At 38.8% G+C, this 23994-nt stretch overlaps 4 protein-coding genes across 6 annotated transcripts; all 4 read left to right on the top strand.

The window, feature by feature from the left end:
* Positions 1–359: 359 nt before the first annotated feature.
* Positions 360–2946, top strand: LOC121879053. The gene is made up of 5 exons (XM_042385542.1): positions 360–427; positions 819–943; positions 1158–1331; positions 1697–1806; positions 2658–2946. The coding sequence occupies exons 2-5, from the start codon at positions 821–823 to the stop codon at positions 2839–2841; spliced, it is 591 nt and encodes a 196-aa protein (XP_042241476.1). The 5' UTR covers positions 360–427; positions 819–820; the 3' UTR covers positions 2842–2946.
* Positions 2947–4371: 1425 nt separating this feature from the next.
* On the top strand, positions 4372–6877 carry LOC121879052. Of its 2 annotated transcripts, XM_042385540.1 has the most exons (5): positions 4372–4497; positions 5180–5353; positions 5777–5959; positions 6102–6211; positions 6582–6877. In XM_042385540.1, the coding sequence occupies exons 1-5, from the start codon at positions 4387–4389 to the stop codon at positions 6745–6747; spliced, it is 744 nt and encodes a 247-aa protein (XP_042241474.1). In that variant the 5' UTR covers positions 4372–4386; the 3' UTR covers positions 6748–6877. The 2 variants fall into 2 exon arrangements, with proteins under 2 accessions (XP_042241474.1, XP_042241475.1); XM_042385541.1 differs by lacking the exon at positions 5777–5959.
* A 1793-nt stretch (positions 6878–8670) lies between these two features.
* On the top strand, positions 8671–11187 carry LOC121879051. Its single transcript, XM_042385539.1, has 5 exons — positions 8671–8786; positions 9674–9827; positions 10376–10492; positions 10650–10759; positions 10914–11187. The coding sequence occupies exons 1-5, from the start codon at positions 8686–8688 to the stop codon at positions 11077–11079; spliced, it is 648 nt and encodes a 215-aa protein (XP_042241473.1). The 5' UTR covers positions 8671–8685; the 3' UTR covers positions 11080–11187.
* Positions 11188–12445: 1258 nt separating this feature from the next.
* On the top strand, positions 12446–19991 carry LOC121878948. 2 transcript variants are annotated; one of them, XM_042385398.1, is made up of 5 exons: positions 12446–12552; positions 13250–13319; positions 16189–16372; positions 17167–17317; positions 17660–19991. In XM_042385398.1, the coding sequence occupies exons 2-5, from the start codon at positions 13286–13288 to the stop codon at positions 19730–19732; spliced, it is 2442 nt and encodes an 813-aa protein (XP_042241332.1). In that variant the 5' UTR covers positions 12446–12552; positions 13250–13285; the 3' UTR covers positions 19733–19991. The 2 variants fall into 2 exon arrangements, with proteins under 2 accessions (XP_042241332.1, XP_042241331.1); XM_042385397.1 differs by having other exon boundaries at positions 12447–12552; positions 13209–13319.
* The last annotated feature ends 4003 nt before the right edge of the window (positions 19992–23994 follow it).

The following is a 23994-nucleotide window of genomic DNA, read 5'->3' as shown; positions in this document are numbered from 1 at the left end:
AAGACGACCTTCTAGCACGTAAGAGTAGTTCCGTCCAAGCATTCTATAGGATATCACATCTTGTCTCAGAAATTTATTATAACATCATCACCAACATGAATTAGAGATAAGAATAATGACATTCTTTAAATAGTGTGTCAATAAATGTTGGTTATGAACACGTATCTTGGAAGGAAGCTAAGTAAACAATGTAGCGATGATTACCTCGAACCTAACCTCAGAGTGACGTCACAAGCCACGTTAGAGGAAACAGCAATGTTTCCGTACAAATACTGAACGTTTGTCGTCCTTGGTCGAAGGTTTCATCCCTAGTATATATAGGTCCCCGCCTCCCCTCCAACACATCACACTACAGACGGGTTTGAATCATCCTACTTGTCTCTTATTAAACTCTCGCCCAGGAGTAAATATCAGGTCTGTTTAAAAGGTAACGTAACACAACACTGATGAAAGGTAATGCTGTAGGAATCTGACTTGAAAGAAACTTAATTAATGTTATGAGTCAAAGTGAGTCGTTCTGATATTCATTCGTACAGTTTATTGACAAAGAAAGTGAATGGTGAGTTTTAATATTGCTATGATTATAACATTAAATATTCAAGAAATTGTTATTAATAATTTTCTTTCGTGTTAACAGTACAGACATATAAAGGCCCATATCATCATTTTAGTCATAATGTGAAAGTAATTATTTTAGCTTTACAGTATGTTTTTTTTTCTGGCCGAACAAAAGCGAAAATCTTCGTATACTTTATAAAGAAACTTATTAGTCAAGTAGTGAAAATTTGTTTAAGCTTATCTGTTAATTTCCGTTTTAGTTATGAAGCTCACAAGCGTAATGGTGGGCGTGTGGGCGTGTCTGTTGCTCTTGTACGGAGAAGGGAATGCCTCTCCCTGCTGTGGTGTGGGCGTCGCAGCAGTTGGCGCTTTAGCCTTTACTGGGGTAATTACAGTTCTTTCTGTATATGATTTAGTCACTTTTATAATAAATTAGTAAGTGGATGTTTAAATAAAAAGTAATATCCAAAATAACATTCACATAAACTTGCTTATTTCATATATAGAGATGAAATATATACGTTTCTGGTATGAATAAGCTTAAGAACGCCATTGTAACGAGAAATGAGCATAAATGATGAGTTGTCCCCACGCCCTAGGGTGTGCTGGCAGCGAAACACCACCATCACCACCACGGGGGCTGCCACTCCTGCGGCTGTGGTGGCTGTGGCGGGTCTTGCGGTTGGTGTGGTGGAAACTACTACGGCAAGAGGCGTCGTAGGAGTCTCCTCAATTTCTTAGAAAACGCAGAAATCCAACAAGTCTACGACAAGGTAAGAAGCCATGACGATTGATATACAGGAATGATGGACCAGTTGGCCAAGATACCTCTCCGCCTGCTACAGTTTAGTCTATGCTTTAGAGAAGAATATCTACGCTCGTCATTCGTTATGTTCCTCTGGTTAACATCGATGACAATAATTTACTTCCCTTTATATCCGACTTCACCTTTACAGTCTTCAGCACACGTGATATAAAAGGCAGAAGTTAACAACATAGTCTAAATTTACCTTTGCTAGCATAATGGTAACTTGAAGAATTCTAACCAGAAAAATAAACGAATAAGACAACTTCATAAATGCTCGGCATGGTGGAGTACAAAACACATGTACATAGAAATTTCCCTTTACGTCCACAGATCGCGGCAGAAGACAAGGACCAGTGTGGGTTGAGACTGGTGTGTGAGCTGGCCCAGAGAGACCCTCGCACTCTAGCTCAAGATGAGATCCAGATCCTCCTGCCGTACCGGTAAGTCAACACTACAGCCTATATGCCAAACTAGGATAGACGCTAAAAAGTTCTTAATTGTTAAAGCAAAGTAAAACATTGTAAAGCCACCATCAGTTTTTCCTATTCTCCAAAAGAGTTGTCTTGTACAGAAACTTGAATCTGAACATTGATCAAAGAGCTTAAGATATCCTTTACCTTGAAATAACAATACTTAGTGGTGACATAAACAATCTGAACTAATGGTGGAAATTACAACGGAATCGAAACCTTCGCTGTTGAAGCACGCAATACAATATCTTACTGAAATGAGGATCTGTGGTCGAAATGTTGAAATTTTGATAATTAATTCTGATTGTTCTCATAACAATTAACATAATTAATTAACAAAACTTTATATTCTAGGGTGCTATTAAGACAATGATAAAAAATTCAACATTTCGACCACAGATCTTTAAGGAAGTTCTCGTCTTTTGTATAAACTGACTTAGCGATCTGTACTTAAAACGCCTTGGCTGTTGAGATTAATACATGCCGCCGTAAATGTTATCTTTCAAAGGTTGTTGACTAGTGCATAATGTTATTGACTTGGTGAAAGTTGTTTAAATATCCTATCAAACGAAGTACTACATTACGCATCAACACCAGTGACCGGACAACACTGGATAGCTGTATATCGAAAGAGTATTTAATAGGTTCAATTTACTATTCTCAACTTGGTTCCTATTGGATGTTGGTCCTGGCAAAACTTTTTATGTGAACTTTGACCGAAAATAAGTTCTCACTGCTAAAGCTTACATAAGCCTGTGTGATATTTATCAAGCTATAAACTATTTCAGGAATTAATAATGATTTATATGTTTGTGTTACAGCGGCGCGGGTGAGAGTGACGGCACTATCTATGGGGACTATGATGAGGCAGCGTGGCACGGTCAGGAGGGACACCCCTGCCCCACCAACTACCCGCTCTGTGCCTTCACCGCTCACCAGGTTATGGACGAGTACCGCAAATACGTGACTAATAATGGCAACTTTACATTAAATCATTTCTTGTAAAATATTTATCCTTAAACGACATTTCCAGCCGGAAAAGTTTCGTGAAGATGCCAAGAAACTAAATAAATGTAATGCCCCAACTGTAAATTAAAATGTAAAATAATCTTTGAAGCCTTTTATCATATCCTTGTATGACATCGTTGCTAAATACTTACTACCAACAACATACCGTACTGTACCACTCGAGGCTTTTTCAGTATTAAAGATGTGGTCCCCGAACAACTGCCATCTTCTGTAGTACAGTATATGAGCGTCATCACTGTAATGCGAAGTACAGTGTGTTGGCAAAATAAAACATCAACTTACACTTCACAACAATGGAGGAGATTGTGAACTACCATAACTGATCTTACAGGTCTGTGTTATAAGTTATGGCACACAAGTAAGGTTTAACCAACTCGTCGCTCTCCGTGTATCTTTTATTCTCCATATATATTTCCACTTTCCGTATGATGATCGTGATCAATCCAGGGCTTGATTACATATTCGATAAATAAACAGTAATAAATCAGTTCCTCTTATAAACACCTATTTTGGAAAGATCTTTTTTCTCATTACTATAAATGCTGCCGACTATAATGACAATCTTTGGAATAACCAGTTAAAGGAATGGCGACAAATTACAGCTTCCGAATGACATGAAACTGCACACAATAGGTTCCACACCAAAGCCAAACTATCGATACAGAGTGAGGGTGTATGGCACAGGTACGCCCTCATATGCCACCGTCACAAGACTGGCCGACAATGTTCTCATTGAAAATGTCCCCCAACTGTCAAGACGGCCACCAGGCGCTTATATCGTCCCTTACCTTGACAATATATTTTTTTAAATCCATATAAAAATACTTCACTGTTATACTTTGTTGTAACTCATTCTGTATCACTAACTGATGTCAGAAATATACAACATGGGAATCTAGTGAACTAAGATAACAATCCTAACCTTACCTAACCTTGGTTGGTCCTTCACGAAGATGTATAGTCACGGAGCTGGGTGAAATGCCCGCCCGCGACAGGATAGCCGGCAACACTGGTATTGACTTTGGTGAGGTTTTCCCAGAATCCAGAGTCAACATCTTACTTCTCCCACCCAATGGAACCGCGTCACACCCTAGACAAGAGCTGTTCTCACATTTCCGTATTTTCTAAACTGCAAAAAACGACAAACATATATAGCTATCAGATACCTGTTACTGAAACCAACAGATCTTCAGCTACCCTTTCAATGATGACAGTCTTCGTTATTTACACAGTTATGTAGTGCAGTATTAAGAGATATAAACACAAACTTCATCTCGATTCATTTTCTTCTATACTCTCTTAAATAAATTATATTTTCTTTCTTGAAAGCGCTGCACAAGTCTCTGAACCCGGATTACTGTATATATTTAGCAATAACTGAGTGTCAACAAAGTCCTTTAGATACATTGCGAGTTCACTGCATCCGTATTCACAAGGTCATAAGAACATTGCCTGTGGGTATTCAGGGCCCCTTGGCGCGGGGGTAACCTTGGGGTATCCCGGGACAGCGTCTATATAACCATGCCTTACGAGGGCCTTCCATCACAGATAATCCCAGACCGCTGCTGGTGGAGAGATAACCAACCCACGAAGACCTTTGGATCTGGTTACTACGACCGCTGGGGAACTAAGGTACAAAGTACAAGTCCGGTGTTTACAGTACACAAAGCTAGAGAAAGTTTTGAGCATTTACTCATATCTAAAACGAAGAATAACAAAAGAGGTACCACTGCAGTTCTATATTCTTTTCCTCCAAATTTTAGTGAACAGAATTAAACATTTTACCATATCACCTCATTTCTATAAACGAAAGATGAGACTGGACAAACACCGAAAGAATAGTGGATCCCTCGCCAGCTTAGTATTTTACAATCATCCAACATCTAGTGATCACATAAAAACAACTCGCTAGATGCAGTGTAAATCAAAATCCTTTAAAACTAAAGCCCAGGTTGATACAGTATACACTTGAATTGCGAACGTCGTGGTTGGTTAGCAGATCATTTTACATCACTGAACTTAGAAAGTTAATGGTGCTTCAAACTACCCGGTAAGTCAAGGCATTAAAAATCATATTTGCTGAAGTCATAATCTGTAGCTCTTACAACATGTCTGGTTGTCGCAATTTATCTTTATTGTTAAGTGAGAGCACTACAGAATTGTGTCATTTTGGGTCAAGTTCTGTCAAGTATTGCCGACTTGACGCTTCGCAGATGCTCATAGAAAAAATTATCTCTACAATTTCTGTCTTTGACTCAAAAAACATTAGAGAAATAATCTGTTTTCTAAATCTGCCTTCAATAATATCTTCCAGATCATACAGAGGAACGTCATGAGTAAAGTGAATGTGGCTTGGGTCGGCGTGTGGGCGGTGGTGGCCCTGCTGTGCCTAGGTGTGGTGACTCCACCTACGACTAAGGCAGCGGCAGTGGCAGACCCTGAGCCTTGTTGTGGCCGCCTGGCTGCTGGAGCCCTGGGCTTTGCCGGGGTGAGTGGGAACAAAGGGGGAAGGAATGACACGAATGAATGACCATTGGACATGCATGAAAGAAACTGCTGAATGAAGAGGAAAGAAAGATTTGAGTGGTGCGAGAAAGAAGAGTATTTAAGGAAGCAGCGCGGAAAGATTGAATTGAAGGAGAGAATGGGAGAATAAAAAAGTATAATAGAAGAAATTGGAGTGAGTCTAGTGGGTGATGGATGAGAAATTACTTGTAAGTTGACGCATATCTGTTCGAGAGCTGTTAATTCCAAAAACAGAGACGTTTCAAAAGTGTGCAGAACGTCGAAAAAAAGAAAATATGAGATAAAAGGAAACAGACGAGACCGAGTGAAATTTAGTTAAGCTTCGTAAATTAAGACCCACAATGTTGATTTACTTGATGGCTAAATTGTTGTTTCTTTTCGCAAGGGCTATTTGATCGGTCGTCATCGGCGTCATCGGTGTCATAGGTGTGGCTGTGGTGGATGTGGTGGTGGCTGTGGTGGATGTGGTGGTGGCTGTGGTTGGTGTGGCGGTGGATGGTATGGTAGAAAGAGGAGGAGCCTGGACGAGATGATGGAACAAGAGAAACTGGAGGACCTGTACTGGAAGGTAAGGCAGGAAAGAGGGTGTTTGTGCTAGTAGCAATAATTCCCAAACAACAAACTTATGTTTATATAAAGTTCTTAAAACCTATAAGATACCAACCTGTGGGGCATATTTTTTTAACGTGCAGTAACTTGCTTTCGCGCAGATCACCTCTCAGGACAATGACCAGTGTGGGCTGAGGCTGGTGTGTGAGTTGGCCCAGAAGGACCCCAACTATTTGTCTGGAGACGAGACCGTCCTACTTCTACCCTACAGGTGAGTGTCACGCCCGCCTGCTGAGTGAATATCTATCTTCACACTGTACAATACCCGAGTGGGTTCTTATTTAGACTGTTGCTGTCTTTCCAATGAAGAAACTTATTTCATATTTATACTTCTGCTTTACTAGAGAGTGAAATCACATAGATTTATGTCTAGCGACGTGGTCGACACAATAAAATAATAACAAAGTATCAAGCAACTTCATAGTTTCATGATAGGTTCATATTTTTGAGGTGCCAGCAGTCTGTTGGACCACACTCTTCTCCCCTTAGTTTTACACTAAACTGCTCCAAAATTTAGTGTACTGTCCATACGTAGAGTACAATAAGTATACACGTTAACATCTATTACTTATCCACAACAGAGGTCGTGATGAGAGCGACGAGACGACTTACTACGGCCGGTACGACAAGGCGGTGTGGCACGGCCAGAAAGGTAACCCCTGCCACAAGATGTACCCGACGTGTGTTTTAGCCGCCCCAGAAATCCTAGTGAACTTTAAGGCGAACTTCACAGACCCCTTCCAGTGAACTCTGATGATCTTTTATTGTCACACCATTACAAACGTCCTGCTGTCTACTACATCACGGACCTCAAGCATCGCCAAGTTGTAACCTTTCCTTACCATTATAATAAAAGCCCCAAATTTGGTAAAATTAAGATCTTCTGATATTATCCCACAGTTCGAGAGCACCGCAACGGAGGACCTGGTGGAATTATCCTATTATATAAGAGTAGTCTTTTTTACCCGACTTTACATTTTTGTAATCCAAGTTTAATGTCACACAAATATTATAACAATTGCTTATTTCAGGTTAATTCAGCTTCTGTTGTATTGTTTTTAATGCAAAAGATCTGCGATTAGTTCTTGTCCTGTAACAGATAGTTTCCTTCCAATAACTCGTAAACTGATATAATAATGAAAAGAAAATGATTTCTATGACTAATCTTTTTTGGAACCCGAGTAGTCAGACAGCTAACAATAATAACGACACTCGACAAAAATCACTGAGCTCAAAGAAATACAATGTTATGACCATTAGAACGACTCCAGTGTTACCTTTGAAGAATAAGAGCAACATTGGTACGGTCTCGCTAAGGTTAAGCGAACTGACACTATCGTCATCAAGAAGTCAAGGAAGATCAATGTTTTTATTTGTGTCTTAAATAAGTATATCATTCCTTGATATCGCAAGGAACTAACGGCGGCCAATGACACACACTCAAATGACTATAATATTCGTGGCTGATAACCCGCTCTAGTTTTGATTCCTTTGATTTAAATCTCAGTTCTCACCAAGGAAAAAAGTAAGAATAATAGGACGAAAGCAATCATAAGTAGGCAAATAATACGAACACAGATATTCATGAATTTTCTATATTCTCTTAAGACAAGGAGAAAGTTTAGAATGAACTTGTCCAGAACTAACGTAGTGCTGACCATGCCACTAATCTCTAGCTTTTGAAGGTAACAATTCAAAATTAGGCGATGTCAAGGAATCGGCATAGAGTCAGTCGGGTGAAATGAAGAATCAAATTGGGCCGAGGTGTCTTTAGAAAACTAAATCATTATTATTATCATCACTGTTGCGCTGTCCATGCTTGGGTGGGGTGAGCCGTGGGTACAAATTTGAAACAAGTTTTACGGCTAGATGCCCTTTCTAATGGCAGCTCACCTTAACAGGGTCACAGCTTCCCGAGGTAAGCAAAATATGCAGTACAGTATACGCATTTTCTTTTTATAGAAATTAGAATATTAAACAATACGTGCTGCCAATGTTGACGTATCGTTGTGAAATTTAAAGACTTAACGTAAAATAACCCCGAGCAGGAAAGGCCATTGGCACAGAAAAAGAAACGAAAGGCTAATATTCGAAAGAGAAATGCGAGATATTGTTAAACGAACTAAAACATTGCAGTGGCAGTGGGGAGGCTTCAGTGCAAGGAGTACAAGTTATCAGTTGAACAAAGAGATCATCCAATGAACCCCACCAAGATATGAAAGATAACAGAGACAAAGACAGTTTTCTTGATGGATAGATGAACTTGGAAATTTTGGCGGTGTAAAATGAAGAGGAAGGATGTAAGGCAGATGATTGAGGAAGTGTCAGGCGCCTACAGTGAGCTGATACAAGCTGATGTTTTGTTGATAATGATATAACAGCTCTGGCAGTAGCAAGGTTTGGTGTTCACACAGCTGCACCAATACAGGATATGACTACTGACACTCCCACAAACTCAAACACATTTACTCTACACTTGTAAGAGATAGGATCCTTAATCAATCCCAATAAGCTGTTGTAAACTTATATATACTCATCGACTACTACATCAATAATGAATAAATCTTTGTTTGTCAGCATGATTTTGGGTTGGTCAGTCAAGGTCAAGAGGTCAGAGGAAAGTTACATATGCGTGGTTAGCAGTAACCTTGGGATGATCAAGACAGTATATAAACAGCTGGGGACATGCACTGCACACACACACAAAGACCAACAGTAGTGCTGGACAGGATCCCACCCCACAGTTCTCAGGTCTCTCGTACTGTACAACTCCGGAACAGACAAAGGTACAGAACGTAATACTAATGTAAAGCGTCTCTGCGATTACTGCAGTGAAAGGATATACTTACAGTATATTGCGTATACCACAGATAATTGACTATACAGTGTACTTGTATTTGCATTTTTTTCTCAAAAATTACAGGTGGTCTGTATACGTGGACGATCCAGTAAACAATTAAGGCAAATTATAAATGCATAGTAAACGACGTCTTAAATGGCAGATTTTATCATAAATTAACTATTTTCCCTGACCAAGAGTTAACACCCTAAGGCAAAAGCTTCAGTTCCGTTTTAAGGTTAAAATCAGTCGAATATCCTTATTTAGCGATATAGCATTGTTTACCAGTGTTAATCTATCGTTGTTGATCCCTCCTGGATGCTGGGCGTAGAAGTGCGGACACCTAGTGAGATAAAGCATTACATATTTACCAGTAATTCATTAACTTGGGCACCCGAGCAGCAGTAGCCAGGCCTAAACGCCTCCTAAACCTCACAGTGAGTATTGACACAACAAATGCAGTGGACGTCCGTCAATATTCGCATGTGTTAATATGATCCACGAGAAACAGTGTTTATATCACCTTTCATGGAGGATTAATTCTTGTGATCAACTATTTACATACTTTAATGAAAAGTCTTTGAAAGTTACTAAAACTGGTCGAGTTACGCTAGTCAGTTACAATTAAAGTATCTAATGTCGTTTAGGAGTAAAGTAACATTTAACAGACAAATAATATATCAGTCGTCCTCCCTAAAAATAAAAGAGAACATCTTTGTACCATTTTTTTTTTATTATTATTTATTAATCTTATTCCAAACCCACCCTGAAGAGCGTTCATATACACACACTGCTTCATCTTACTTGAATATTCCTTCTCACTCCCTCCATCAGGATCATGAGTAAGGTGTCCGTGGTGGTCGTGTGGGCGGTGGTGGCCCTGCTGAGCCTAAGTATGGTAACTCTGCCAAGGACTGAGGCGGTGGCGGTGGCAGACCCTGAGCCCTGTTGTGGCCGCCTGGCTGCCGGAGCTCTGGGCTTTGTCGGGGTAAGTGGGTTAGACTGAAAGAGAGAGGGTATGTGAGGAGAGAGAGACTAAGATGAATGGATAATGGAAATGTGGGGGAGGAAATGAGAACGCTAATAGGAGGGAAATAAAGTTAAGTGTTTGGTGAGATCAGGAAGAGTGTAAGAAATCAGAGCCAGAGTGGTTGTTGGTGAGAGAAAAAATCAAAGATAAAAGGGAATGATAGATGTGAGAGAAGAGTTAATATACAGGATTAATGAGAGTAAATGGAGTAAAGACAAATATTTTTAAGGGCAGCAGTAAAGTGGAGGGAAGGAAGAAGAGGAACTGAAGTGGTGGGAGAAGCAAGGTGAATGTGCGTGACCGAGTAAACAAATAATGACAAACAGATTAATAAAATATGTGTAACTGACAACAGAGAACTTCTACATGAAGACGAGACAACAGAACAATGTGACTCAAAAACATAACGATGAACGTCTAGCTGAAATAACGTTACACAAAATCTGTAGCCATTCACTTACTTTGAAACACTAGTTAGGTACGTCACTGTCGAGTCTCTTCATCAGGGTTACGCGATTGGTCGTCTCAGTCACCGCCGGTGTCACAGATGTGGTTATGGCAGGAGGAGGAGAAGTCTGGACGAGATAATGGGATCCCAACAGCTGGAGGACCTGTACTCAAAAGTAAGACGTGTGTTGTACCATTAGTAAACCTTCACCGCATTTTCTTGTTTTCTTTTATTTAATCGAAAAGAATGAGTGACTTGTACTACAGATTTATAAATAAAACTGTTTGCTGGGTGAAATTTACATAAGCTAAAATAAAAGAAACTTCTCTCAGATTGCTGCTCAGGATAAGGACCAGTGTGGGCTGCGCCTCGTGTGTGAGTTGGCCCAGAAGGACCCCAACCACCTGACTGAAGATGAGGCCATTATTCTCCTGCCATACAGGTGAGTGAGATTACACTACACTACACTGGTATACTCTCCTATCTTTCCTCAGACATAGCCGTGGACTGTGATGAACAGGCCACCTTGCATGCGAATAATGATTGAAACTTCTGCATTTATCTGCTCGCTAACTGCATAAATCTTTCTATGACAGGGGTCGCAGTGAAAGCAACGAGAGGACCTACTACGGCCAGTATGACAAGGCGGTGTGGCACGGCCAGAAGGGTAATCCCTGCCACAAGCTGTACTCGCTGTGTGCCTACGCCGCCCCAGAGATCCTAGTTGGCTATAAGGCCAGATTCATAGATTCCTTCCAGTGACCGGGCTGAGGTGATGACAACTATGTCCTGTTTTCTACATCACGGACTCAAGCTGAACCAAAATTGAAATATGTTCTTTACTAAAATAATAAACGCTGCAATTTTCAAGGGTTTTTTCTTGATACATGTTTGTTGTTATTTCAACGATCACTTAAGTCAATACGTACACTAGACACCAACTAAAAAATAAGAAAAAATGTGTTCGTGCTTCAACAACTATGGTATTTAAACACACACTCTACTAACTGGGTCAATACACAAGCTAACAACAATTAAAACATCCAACAAATAATGTGTTTATGTGCGAAGAGTAGGTTAATAGTTATCCTAGACATCAACAATTCACAATACTGTAATCGAGCCTTTATGGTATACAACGAAGCTCTGTGGCCGGTACTACAATCGACTACCTTCGTTTCTCTTACTAGCCACATACATTTTGTTGTGTTCATCATTATTATTGTAATTACTGCTATAATTATTAGGATTATAAACATCATAGCAAAGGATACTAACCATTAAGTCGACATAGGATAGAGAAAAAGTTGAGGCAAGCGAGATTAAGTGTTTGGCGTCCCATGACTGCCGTGGCTGGGGTGTACTGCTGAACGCCCACCGTCCGGCCCAGTGAACGGGTGATGTGGTGGAGAAGACACGTACGAGTATCTTTCAAACCCAACCTACCTATTTAAAACTTAAGGTTAAGTAGTTAATGTTGGGTACAGTTTGATCCCTGTAGAAACGTGTACAGACAGACAGATAAGCAGACGAATAAAGACAGGTAGAAAGACTGACTAGTAGACAGACAAATTGACAGAAATAAATATCTGGACATCATTAGTATTCTACTCCCCGAGGGACTGGAAAATAGTCCTACAGACAGACAGACTGTTGTAGGATGAAAAAAAAAGACATGATTGACAGACAAAATACATACAGTCCATACATTCACTTATTCTTCCTTATTCACTAGCAACTAGCCTGAAAGATGGAATGACGCGGAGAATGACAAGAGAGAGAGAGAGAGAGCATACTAAATAAATCTGTTGTTGAGAGCTTCAGTAAAATAAAAATGCAATGAAAATCAGCTAGTACTCAAAAGCTGAAGTCACAAGGTAGCAATTATCATTCAAATTTTCGGTTGCAGAAACAACTGGTGACATAGTGCTTAAACGACTCGAGCATATCTTCATCTGGCGCAATCTTATCAGTTTCATGTTCTATCATAGATTTGATCATAGTAGACGCCCTTAAGGTCGAATCATACTATGCTTTAGTAATTGAAAATAAACACAAGGAGTGAAGTTAGTTAGGGCTGTGTTTCCCGAATTAGGCACCAGCTAAACTTTATGGCTGCGTGTACCTGTAATCTGTCTTAGTTCTGGCGGAGAGCGACGGGTATCCAGGACGTACGGGCTGTTCTTTTGCCATCTGTTGTACAAATATTTAAACCTAGTCATCTAAACACACAAGGTGGGTGCACATCACTCTTGACGGACAATGATTTTCATTTCTACTTGCATATGTCCATGATAATCCACGACGCAATAACTATAGTGAGAATTACGGAATCATTTTTATTGTCTGTTATTACCAATAATGATAAGTTCGATACTTCTTTTTTCATGGGAGGGGGGTCGTAACGTTAACAGAGGCATGACTGGACTCCCAAACGGCTAACGGGCCAATTAGAAGCGAAGAAAAACTGAGCAAGAACAATATGAGAACAACTGAACCACAGAATATTTGCACTGAAAACACTGATATTGATTATATAACAATGCCGTATCTTGAGGCTAATTATACTTGCCAATTATTTGCGAAGTGTTGAGGAAATTTTGTTAGTTCAATTCAGCTTTGGTTAGGTTATGTAAGGTTAAGTATGATATATATAGTTTTTCTTATCCAGTGAATGTTTGACCTTCGTTATATAATTTTTGTATATCTCTTAGCTGAATGACTTACTGAGAACTTAGTGGACCAACTTGCACTTAAAACGCTTATTTTTTTCTGTAATGTACGTAATTAGTTTACGTCTGGAATAGAGAAAAAAATTCGTTTGACACCACCACAAATCATCTAAAAAAAAACATGGGACTGAATTAGTTATCTGATAATATACGTTTCAGTCCAAGAAAATAACAAGATAACACTTTACCTGGGTTAACAGCAGAATACAGGGAGCCAACACAACCGACCCCAGGAGATGGCTGACGAAGGATCTCACGAGGACCTCAAGGGTGAGTTATCATTTTTATTTACTTTTGTTACCGCTTTCACCTCCAACATAAAATATAATATTACGTGCACTTTAACAGCTTGTATTTTGTTCCCTTAATTAATTTTAGACTATAACTTAAAAATTTTCCCATACATCAGTGTACAATGAATTTATACCAAAAAAATTTCTGCAAATTTACTTACTAGGCCTATTGCTGATTAAGGATCTATTGTCCGCAATATAATTACTTGTCCAAATGACATTTCAATAATATTAATTATATTTCTAACGCTAATTACTGGCAGCCTATGGTTTTTCAAGGTTGTTTTTTGGTGTTTATGTGGTATTCTGGATGTACAGTACAGTCACTCAAAAAAGTCCTGTCGCGAACCACGAACCCCGAGATTCAGAGTCGTGAGCCCGAAGCAGTAGACATTGATACATTATTCTGTCCATAAATGCTTCGGATTCAAGAGTCGATTCATGGTTCGCGACAGGACTTTTTTGGGTGACTGTACTTAAGTATTTCGACACATTAAATTTCAATTCCAAGAGAAAACGTGTTTTTGGCCATAATCTTGCTCTCACCGATTTTAATCAAAATCTCGGTACAGGCAGCCCCTGAGATACGATGGGGTTACGTTCCTGAAAAAACCTATTGCTAGGTGAAATATCGTAAACAAGGAGCATTATAACATTGGGTTCAATGGGGTACATTCCCAGCCACTCCCCAAACATACATGTATCACTGACAAAAGCTTTCCTACAATACTACTATCAGTACAAAACAAGTAAACAACACTCACCACATCGTATTTGACAAGTCTGGTCATCATCACAAGTCCCCTTCGAGGCTAAGGGGACTCTTGTAGGTGGACTGGAGACGTCACTCGGACTCCCACACAACCTCTGGGGAGTCCGGAGAGGCTGGAGGTAGAGTCCTATAAGGGGCTTCTACAGTGGGGGCTGGAGGTGTAGGTTTTGGCTTGGCTTTAAAGAGGATGAAGTTCCTGGGTGGGTCTGGAGAAGTGACAGAAGTCGAGGGTTGTGGCTCTGACAGTGGCAGGGGTTTGAAAAGGGAGGTGATTGTTGTCTGGTGCGCCTCCTTATGAAGGTACAGCTCCTTGTATCAGAGCATCATGCACTTCTCTACCACTGCCCTCACAGATGAACTCCTGTTGATGTTTGGGTCATTCTCAACAAGGAGCTCCATGGCAGTGTTCACGTGGTCCAGGGCAGAGCTCAACACCTTCAGAGTCAGCGTCATGGGTTGTCCTCCTCACCAGTTGACTCCTCCATTCTCTGCTGATGTTCTAGGAGCAGCAGGTCCTCTGTGCTGAGCTCCTCAGAGTGGCTGTCCAAGACCTCAGCCACTTTCTCTTCATCCACCTCCTGAAAGCTGGCTTCCTGGGAGATGCTGACTATGTCGCAGTGTAGAGCTATAACATTGGTGAAGCCGCCAAAGTCGTACACACACTCAAGCCAAACTTTCCTCCACACTGCATTCATGCAGCTTTGCGTGACCTCCTTCCACGACTTGTCGATGTTGTTTATGGCGTGCTTGATGTTGTAGCTGTGCCCAAATTCTTTGACGGTCGGCTTTCCCTCTCCATCTGTCGCCTATGACACTGTTTTATCAACCTCCTCAGGCAGTAGGCCTTGATGGTGGCGATGACACCCTGATGCATCGGCTAGATGAGTGAGTGTGGTGTTAGGGGACAGAAACAATCACACTGATGTTGTCAATCCACTCACCCATCATTGACGGGTGCATTGGCGCATAGTTGAGGATCAGGAGAAACTTGTTAGCGATGTTCTGCTTCTCGGCATACTCCTTGAGGTGCTTGGAGAAGTAGCCAACCATATAACTCTGGCACATCACCATCGTTACCCAGGCCTTCTTGTTGGAGCACCAGATAACTGGGAGGTGCTCCTTAATAAACCCATTAAGAGCTCTAGGGCTCCCTGAATGGAACACCAATATGGGAGTCAACTTAAAGTCCCCCTCAGCATTGCCTTGAAGCCTGGTGCAGTCTTCTCCTTGGCCAGGAAAGTCCTTGATGGCATCTTCTTCCAAAACAGGCCTGTCTCGTTGAAGTTCAGGACCTGCTTGGCGTTGTATCCTCCTTCCTCCACCTTAGTCTTCAGGAGTGCCGGGAAGGCATTAGCAATCACGATGTTAGAACCGCTGCCTCACTAGTCTGAAGATGTCTTGAATAAAGACGAAAGCTAAGGTACTCCGTTGTTTCCATTTTCCCGTGTGATTTTATCAAGATTTATCTTATCCACGTTTTCATTGTGGATTTACATGAAATATATATATATATATATATATATATATATATATATATATATATATATATATATATATATATATATATATATATATATATATATATATATATATATATATATATATATATATATATATATATATATATATATATATATATATATATATATATATATATATATATATATATATATATATATATATATATATATATATATATATATATATATATATACTATTTTCTATAAAAATGCCACTGAATTTCGTAATGAATTTTATGGGGCAAGTGGAAGCTGGGGAACGTAGCTCCCATATTTTATCTATTTCTTATGGGGAAAATTGGTTCCGTTAACGTTGCGGTTTTCAGGAACAGAACCACGACATTACGCGAGGACTTACTGTACACACAGGCATATAGACAGAATGGAATCCTGTATTCCCATCAAGTGAAATCAGTAGAGGTGTAAGAACTTATCAAATAGATCCAGTACGTAGAAGTATTCTTCAATACTTTTAACTACACATTGTGGAATATTAAAGCTATTTGAAATGTTTCAGTAATGACTCCTTCTACTGTACTATATGTCCTCCTCAGAGAGCATCAATGGGGAGCTCCGGGACTACTACCAACAGCTGGTGAAGCTCTACCGACCTGACCTTCAAGATGAGGTTGAAGCTGGGATACTTCCTTTTGACCCAATCTTCCATGACTTATCACCCCACCACTTTCCAGAGAAGGATCTTATTCTGAAGCCTCAGGAAAAAGAAAAAGATCACAGGTAAGATATATATGGAAGTTTAGTATGTGGAGTGGAATAATCATGTAAGGAAGAAGCCAAAAACAGGGATATGAAAATGGCCAGATGATCCAAAATTGGGGGCAACTTAGCTCACAGTTTAGGGAAGAGTGAAATACCATACAGTGCTGTACGTATGAATGGTAGAAACCAATCATAAGGAAATTATAATGATAAAGGGCTGGCAGGCAAGACATGAACTTGTATAAAACACCGAAGAATGAAACCCCCAAAAATTAAAGATAAACATTGACCAAAGATGTTTTCTCATTTGAAAATTCATGATAGTGTAGATGCAAGTAGCCATCATGGAAACCATATTGAATAGGAATGAAAAGCATGCGCCAAGTGTTCAGTGTGAAGAAACCATTTGGACATTGTTGATGTAAAGTGTGGAGATTAAATTATTCATTATAAAGTAGTATCAGTTTGGTAATATGATCGAGTTTAAGCCCACAGGCATTCAAACTACTGTACTCTGTCATCACAGATAAATCAGCATTCTCTGAGTTGCTAAGAAGTAGTTGAAAACATAGGAATACTAATGGTAAAGCTATCAGGCATACCATTTACCCTCTCCCAACTCCTGATAACTCGTGAAAGTACAGGACTACATGTTACTCCTAATTTCTATCTGACACTGAAGAAGATATTATAACTATACAGGTACTGTATAACATATTTAAGCTCACACTATTTAATTTAGTTCAGCATCCACAGTGACTGATGTGAAACTTTATATTTCCTAAACTTTTTATTGTTCCACCTTCCTGTAGGAAAATTAGAGTAGTGGACTTCTTGACCACACAGTTGGAGAGTGAGTCTAGTGAGTTGCCAAAACGAATCCTGTTGCTGGGTAGACCCGAGAGTGGCAAGACAGCACTGTTTGCTCTGATACTTCACTACTGGTTACATGACAAAACTAAGGCGAGTCCCATACTTTGCTTGCACATATTAAATACATGGAAACCCTATATACAGTACAGTATATTGGTATAATGGTAGGTGTGTCATGCATTTAATAACAAGATAACATATATCACTAGTTTCTTTTATAGATTTATGTAGAGTATTTGACTCAGTATTTCAATATACTTCTTTTGATAAAACAAAAAATAATTTGAATTTTTTTTAGGGTGAAGATACAGTATTTCTAAAATGTACATCAGGTCACCTCAAATACAAGCAACACCGTACATAACACACTATCCTCAATATTATTGGTTACCAATGGAAAATGCAATTTAAATGTTTTTCTTATGATTTCAGGTGAAAGGCCTTGATAATTTTGACATTTTAGTAGCCATCCAGTGCCTCAGCCTCGACTTACAGCCATCTATAATAGTTGACTTTAAAAAGGATTTACTGGCTCGTCTTCCTAAATCAACTGACAAATATGGAGAGGACAAGATCCTACAGTTCATGAAGGAGATGAAAGTCCTTATTTTAATTGACTCCCTGGATTACATTCCTACAGCAACACTTAGTCAGGACACCTTGAAACCATGGGAAGACAAGAGGATTGTTATCTTTAGTCGGTTGAAGTTTATGGAGGAAGCGCCTAATCATCCTTTAAAGTATCAGCAATCCAAGGACAACATGGTGTTGCAGCTGTGGGGTGGAGTGCTGGACAACCCTTATTCGCTGTCTAAGTTTCTGTCAGCAGCTAACTCAGATTTGTTTGGTGGCCTCTCAGGTAAACTATTTGAGGATTATTGTAAGAGGTTGTGTGAAGTTAAGAAGAGGAGTTTTGATGAATTCATGAATCACATGAAAGAATTGCTAAAAAATTTAGCAACAGAAATGAGAAAACCCTTCAATATTTACATGGCTTTCCAAGCATGGGAGAAAGATACTGCCATTAATGCAAAGACTGTATCAGAAATGTATACAAAGTGCTTTGAACTATGGACTCAAAACTACAAAACAAAGGTACACCTACCAACATCAGATCTGAGGAACTTAATAGTCACTGGGAGTAACCAGCTAAGTACTTTTGTATACCATGCATTTGACAAGAAACAGGAGCATTTGTTAAGTGAGGATTGTCTGGCAAAGGAGTGCAATTACTTTGATGAAATAAAACCCTTCATTGTTCACTTGCTAGTGCCTCATTACAATGCCTCTGGGAAGATACAGGCACTCACATTTAGGATCAAAGCTCACCAGACTTTCTTTGTGGCAAAGTACATGGTTACTCAGATCAGCCATAACCTTGATGAAATTAAGAACTTGATGATTTTAGAAAATTTTCATCAACTTTGCTCAGTTCTTCCTATGACTATAGGGTTAATGCGCAAAGATTCACTGTCTAGTGAGTTTAAATCACATGTAATTAAACTTGGAAAATTTATTTCAGAAAATGAGGTCATAGACTATTTTAACGATCCAATCATCAACTCTACTGTTCAGGTCTTGGCTGAGAGTGGTCTCTATAACAAAGTTGATGACAAGTATGATAAATTTGTTAAAGATCTTCTGCAAAACATTAAAAATAGTAATTGGCATATCTTAGATGGAAATCTTCTCCCACAAGCTCTTCAAGCACTGTGTGAGTGTGGACATGAAGCTAATGAAAAGAACAAGACACCACAAAAACTGAATTTGAGTCTCAGTGGTCTTTCAACAGAGATGCCAGGAATTCCTGATATACTGAAGGCTGTTCGAGGATGTGACATTAGAATTGGCTTACTCATGAATAGTAGCTTTATGGGTACAGATGAAAAACCTCTTGATGAAGTGATAAAGGTATTGCATGGTCGAGGTCATGCCTCACTTGGTAAATTTACTGGATACCTCAAAGATGTTAGGATTCTTGACAGTCACCCCTCTACAAGACGCTTGTACAGCATCAGCCTCCGAATCAAGGAATATGAAGAGTATGAAAATTTATACAAAATAAGTAAGAACAGTCACAAACTGAGCTGTGTAGTTATTCGAATTCCAGATGTTTCTTCAATCAAGGTGAAGAAACTAAAAGAGCTACCACCATCCATAACCCACCTGAAAGTGTGTATAGAGGGTGTCACAGACGAAACCATTGGCCCTGCCATTGCAATCTGGAGGGCAATACGAGGCAACACTCAGAGAAAAAACCAGGACTATCTACGCTTCTGGGATGTTGAAGAGAGGAAACTGAGCCCTTCTGGTGTTATTCAACTCATTAATGTCGATTTACCAGCTGATCGCATTGATATCCCCCTCGATCAACCTCTGAATGACTATGATGAAAAGAGGATACAAGAAAAACTGAATGAAAAAAAATCCAAATGCACAGTTAAACTTATGGGGTCAGTCAAGTACCCACGTCGTGACCTCAAGTACAACAAGGATGAGAAGTAAATTACCATCACAATAGCAAAAAACTAAAATCAATGTGTCCTTGTGATGGTAAAAATATAATATACTGTATCTGTAAAATACAATTACTGAATTTTGAAGAAAAGCAGCAAATCCATATGTATCAAAGATAAATTTTTGTTATGTAATTACAGTGAGCCCTCACTTTACGAGGTCAATTGAACCCACGGCAGCCCGCGTAAAGTGAGAAACGTGTAAAGTGAACAACATAACATATGGGATTAATTGAAATAGAGACCGGGCCGACCCCCAAACTCCACTTTTTCAGACACAATACCTACGTTGTAGTAAAAATAACTTCTTAATTTTATGATAGTATGCACACACAATTAATAATTAAGAGAAATATCAATAATATTAGGTTTTTTAACACTTACATTAGTAGAAAAGATGGCTGGGCACACGGGGATGGGGGTTGGTTCCGAGGCAGAGGGCAGATTATTGGCCCTCACCTGTATCACTTGTATCAATTGTATCACTATCCACCACAGAGGCTTGCAGGGCCTCTTTGTCAAACCCCTCAAAGTCCATATCCTCACTATCATTATCACTATCACTGACTTGGGCCGGCTGTGGTGGGTGGCGGGTGAAGAACTCGGTAATGTTTTGATGACTGGGCGACCCTGTGCGCACCCTGCTCGCGCCGCTCTCCGCGTAAAAGGGTACACACACCGCGGAAAGTGAGCATTCCGTGTTCGGCAGGGTACCGCGTAAACGTGGAAACGCGTAAAGTTGGGACCGCGTAAAGCGAGGGTTGACTGTATATGAAGTAAAAGCAATAATGGGACAAGAAAAGTACAGTATTCTGATTATTTTTATGGGGATGTGTGATCTAAGGTGTTTCTCACCACACAAATACTTACTGTACTTAGTTGAGGTCACTGCTATGACAGAATCTATTTTGTCATCTCCAGAATTACGTCCAGATACCATTGCTGTCTTATTCGATTAAACATTGTGGTTAAAAAAAATGAGTTCAAGATGAGGCAAATCAATCAAAGTTTACCAGCAAGCTGCATGTCGTGATGCAGTTTGTGCTATACAGTATAGGATGTCTGAAATATCTGTACTCAATGGTATATTTATCAGTAGTACATTAAATTTCTTTATCCAATGGAATTCACATTAAATTTTGAAAAAGATCATTTCTAGGTTGTCTAACACACCTTTTGTTAACTTGAACTTCGGTCTGTGAAATAAATATAATCCTCGCTGGACGAAGAATTTCAAGATATTTACGGCATCATTGAATGTTTACCATTTTTGACCGACTATTATGATCACCCCAACAAAATCTAGGTGTAAATAGGTAATAATGGGTCTTCAATTAATGTTAATTTGATGCTTGTTGTAACTTGTTAGGTATTACTTGTTTATGACTTTGATGTAAATATTATTGATTGTCACCAGGAATACCTATAGTATAAATTAAATGCCACATCAGTTTAATGTGATTGTTGCCAAAAATGTAAAATGCCAACACTTGGGTCACCATTAATAGTTGCCATGGGTATAAAATTAATTACTTTCCAAATGTCATTATTTGCTTAAAGGTAATATAAATAGCATAAGTTTTTACTGGGATAATCTTTCAACATAAAGTATCTCTTTTGTTAAATATAAAAACTTCCCTAATTTGTACATCTGCACTGACTGATTAAATAACTTGTTGATTATCAGTATTTGTTTCCTCTACCTTGAGTAATAGTAAATTGACATACTGTACCTGTATACAAATTGTTTTTCACTTCCATTTTACATATTCTAGTCAAAACAAACTCTTGCACACTCTTGGGAGACTGAAACATGACTCAAATAAAGTGTAAGTACCAATACTCATTGTTTGATAACAATGAAGATATTTTTGTTTACTCAAGATGGCTCAGTTTATTAAGGATAATTTGGATGTTCCTGTCTCTCAATAGGAATTTCTCACATCTACAATACTACAACCAACATTGAACAGTAACTTGTTCACATGATTTTGATATATACACTTCTTATGTTATCCTATAAAAGAAACTCTGATATTAATAAGTGATCTAGTTTTGTTTTCTACTTCAGTCCTTGAGGAACTAAATGAAATACTCACAATTGACCTCCCTTCACAAGCCACTCTTAATAGCCTGTACTCTATATTACAACCAGAATATAAAGCAGGATAATCTTATATAAGTAACCTAACTTCCTATCCACCTCCCTATAAGACGTTTTAACTTGGAAGGAACTGTTCGGCTGAACCATGCAACTGACATTCAAGCAAACTTGAGATAACAAACTGTCTCGGAACTTTGGCTCAATGAGCTTTGAGTTTTGCTTGCTCTGAAAGCAACAAATATTCAAAAGACTCAAAGCTTTGTTTAAATACTTGTACACTACACTGGATAAGGAGCATTTAATTAAGTGCATATGGACAATGGGACTGTAACCTGCTGTTGGAGCATGTCCAGTACACTGGCAAGGACAATGGTGCTCCAGCTGTTTAACTCTATATTTCAAAATTACAGTCTTCTGCAATACTTAAGTGTTCTCCAAAATATTTTGTGAGTTGTTACTTTTTGTACACAACAAACCATAATACTAATTTTATGTTAGCAGCTTCTGCTTGTTCAAGACATGACATTCTATTTGTAAATAATGTACCCAAAGTGAATAGAACTATAAATTTATTCAAAAGAACTGATTTCTTACTACTGTGTCCCTATCACTACGACTAAGTTAACTAAAAGCATACAGTATATATTTTCAAATCTACTTAAGGGAAAAATTTAAAATGTGGAATCCCAAATCACCATCAAAGAAAAACCTCAACCTGGGGGTCACACCACCCATCTTCACATGTAGGGAATAGTACACAATATGTGAAAAAAAATCATGTTTCATACAAAGACCTACTGAAGAGTACAAAGATTATCTTCTATTCAAGAACAATAGGTACTAAAAGTAAATATGAACACAAAAAGTTTTAATGGCAAGTTTTGATAGCAATATACATAGATAATGAAATTAAATCTAAATATAGAGATCTTCAGGGCAATGCTGTAAAAGTACTGTATCTCCACCATCTACAAAATCCAGTAACAAGAACTAAAACTACCCCAATTCCTAACCAGTTTTGTACTTTTGGAAAGTATAATATTCTTTGTTACCATGAAGGGCACAGTAAAATGAGGTAACATATGAGCTCACAAATATAATTCTGTCTAATTTTTTGATAGATGCCTGCAAAGTTAGCAAGTTTTCTTATCACATCTTGCCAGTTTCTATTTCAATCCATTTTAAGTTATTCATCAATCTCATGAGAGGAAGTCACTTTATAAGAAGATTTTTTGATGCTGGTAAGGTTGTCAGGTTTTATGCTATACAGAATATTTTTAATTTGTAATTTTAATGATTTTTTTGCTTACTAGTAATTCATGGGATGACACTCTACTTACCGGGTATATAACAGAGGTGGTCGGCTTTTTACAACACTTTGAAAATAATATGATCATCTGCGAGCATGAACTCCGGATGATGATATTCAGCGATATTAATGAAAGGGCCATAAAGAAACTCATTAGACAAGTGGTTCACATTATACATTTCTTTACCAGCACCACACAACAATTGATGAAATTTACTGTATAGTGTGACTCTTTGCTAAATTTCAATGGTATTTAAATAAACATTCCTTTGGTTGTGGTCTTATATAGCCCTGATATGCAACCCTTGGTCCACAGGTTGGAGTTGGCCCCCACCAATTCCTCTTCCATCATTGCCAAATACCAATTTAGTTCATCTCTGTACAGTGAATGAAATTGGGTAGCACTGATCATAAGGTTCTCTGCATCTGGCTTCAGCACATAAAAAGGTTGACAAAATGACACTCTACTGAAATATGTTATACATCTGAACACTACATCTATTTTCTTAATATTGTACTGATTAACATAGCAGAACTTGAATAAAATCTGACTCATTCTGGTGTATGCTAATGATCACTACTGAAGGAGTTATTTTGTGAAAGTGAAAAATGAATAAGTTTGGTTTATTAAGATGGGATGTAGAAAAACCTATGTATTGTACAATTGGGATTTGTAAGAACTATATGCTGGGAAACATGAAATATTAACTCAGTTTATACAGTGTAAATCAGCTAAAAAAATGAGATGAAGAGTCTATGCTGCACTAAATTTCTGCCTCCCAGCACCTTTAAGGGGAAAGAGCACATAAGAATCTAGACAGTTTTTTTTCGCAAAACT

Source organism: Homarus americanus, unplaced genomic scaffold, assembly GCF_018991925.1.
Source record: "Homarus americanus isolate GMGI-L3 unplaced genomic scaffold, GMGI_Hamer_2.0 scaffold4060, whole genome shotgun sequence".
Classification (NCBI taxonomy): domain Eukaryota; kingdom Metazoa; phylum Arthropoda; class Malacostraca; order Decapoda; family Nephropidae; genus Homarus; species Homarus americanus.
Note: the sequence above shows the minus strand (reverse complement) of the source record. Positions and strands in the feature narration are given on the sequence as shown.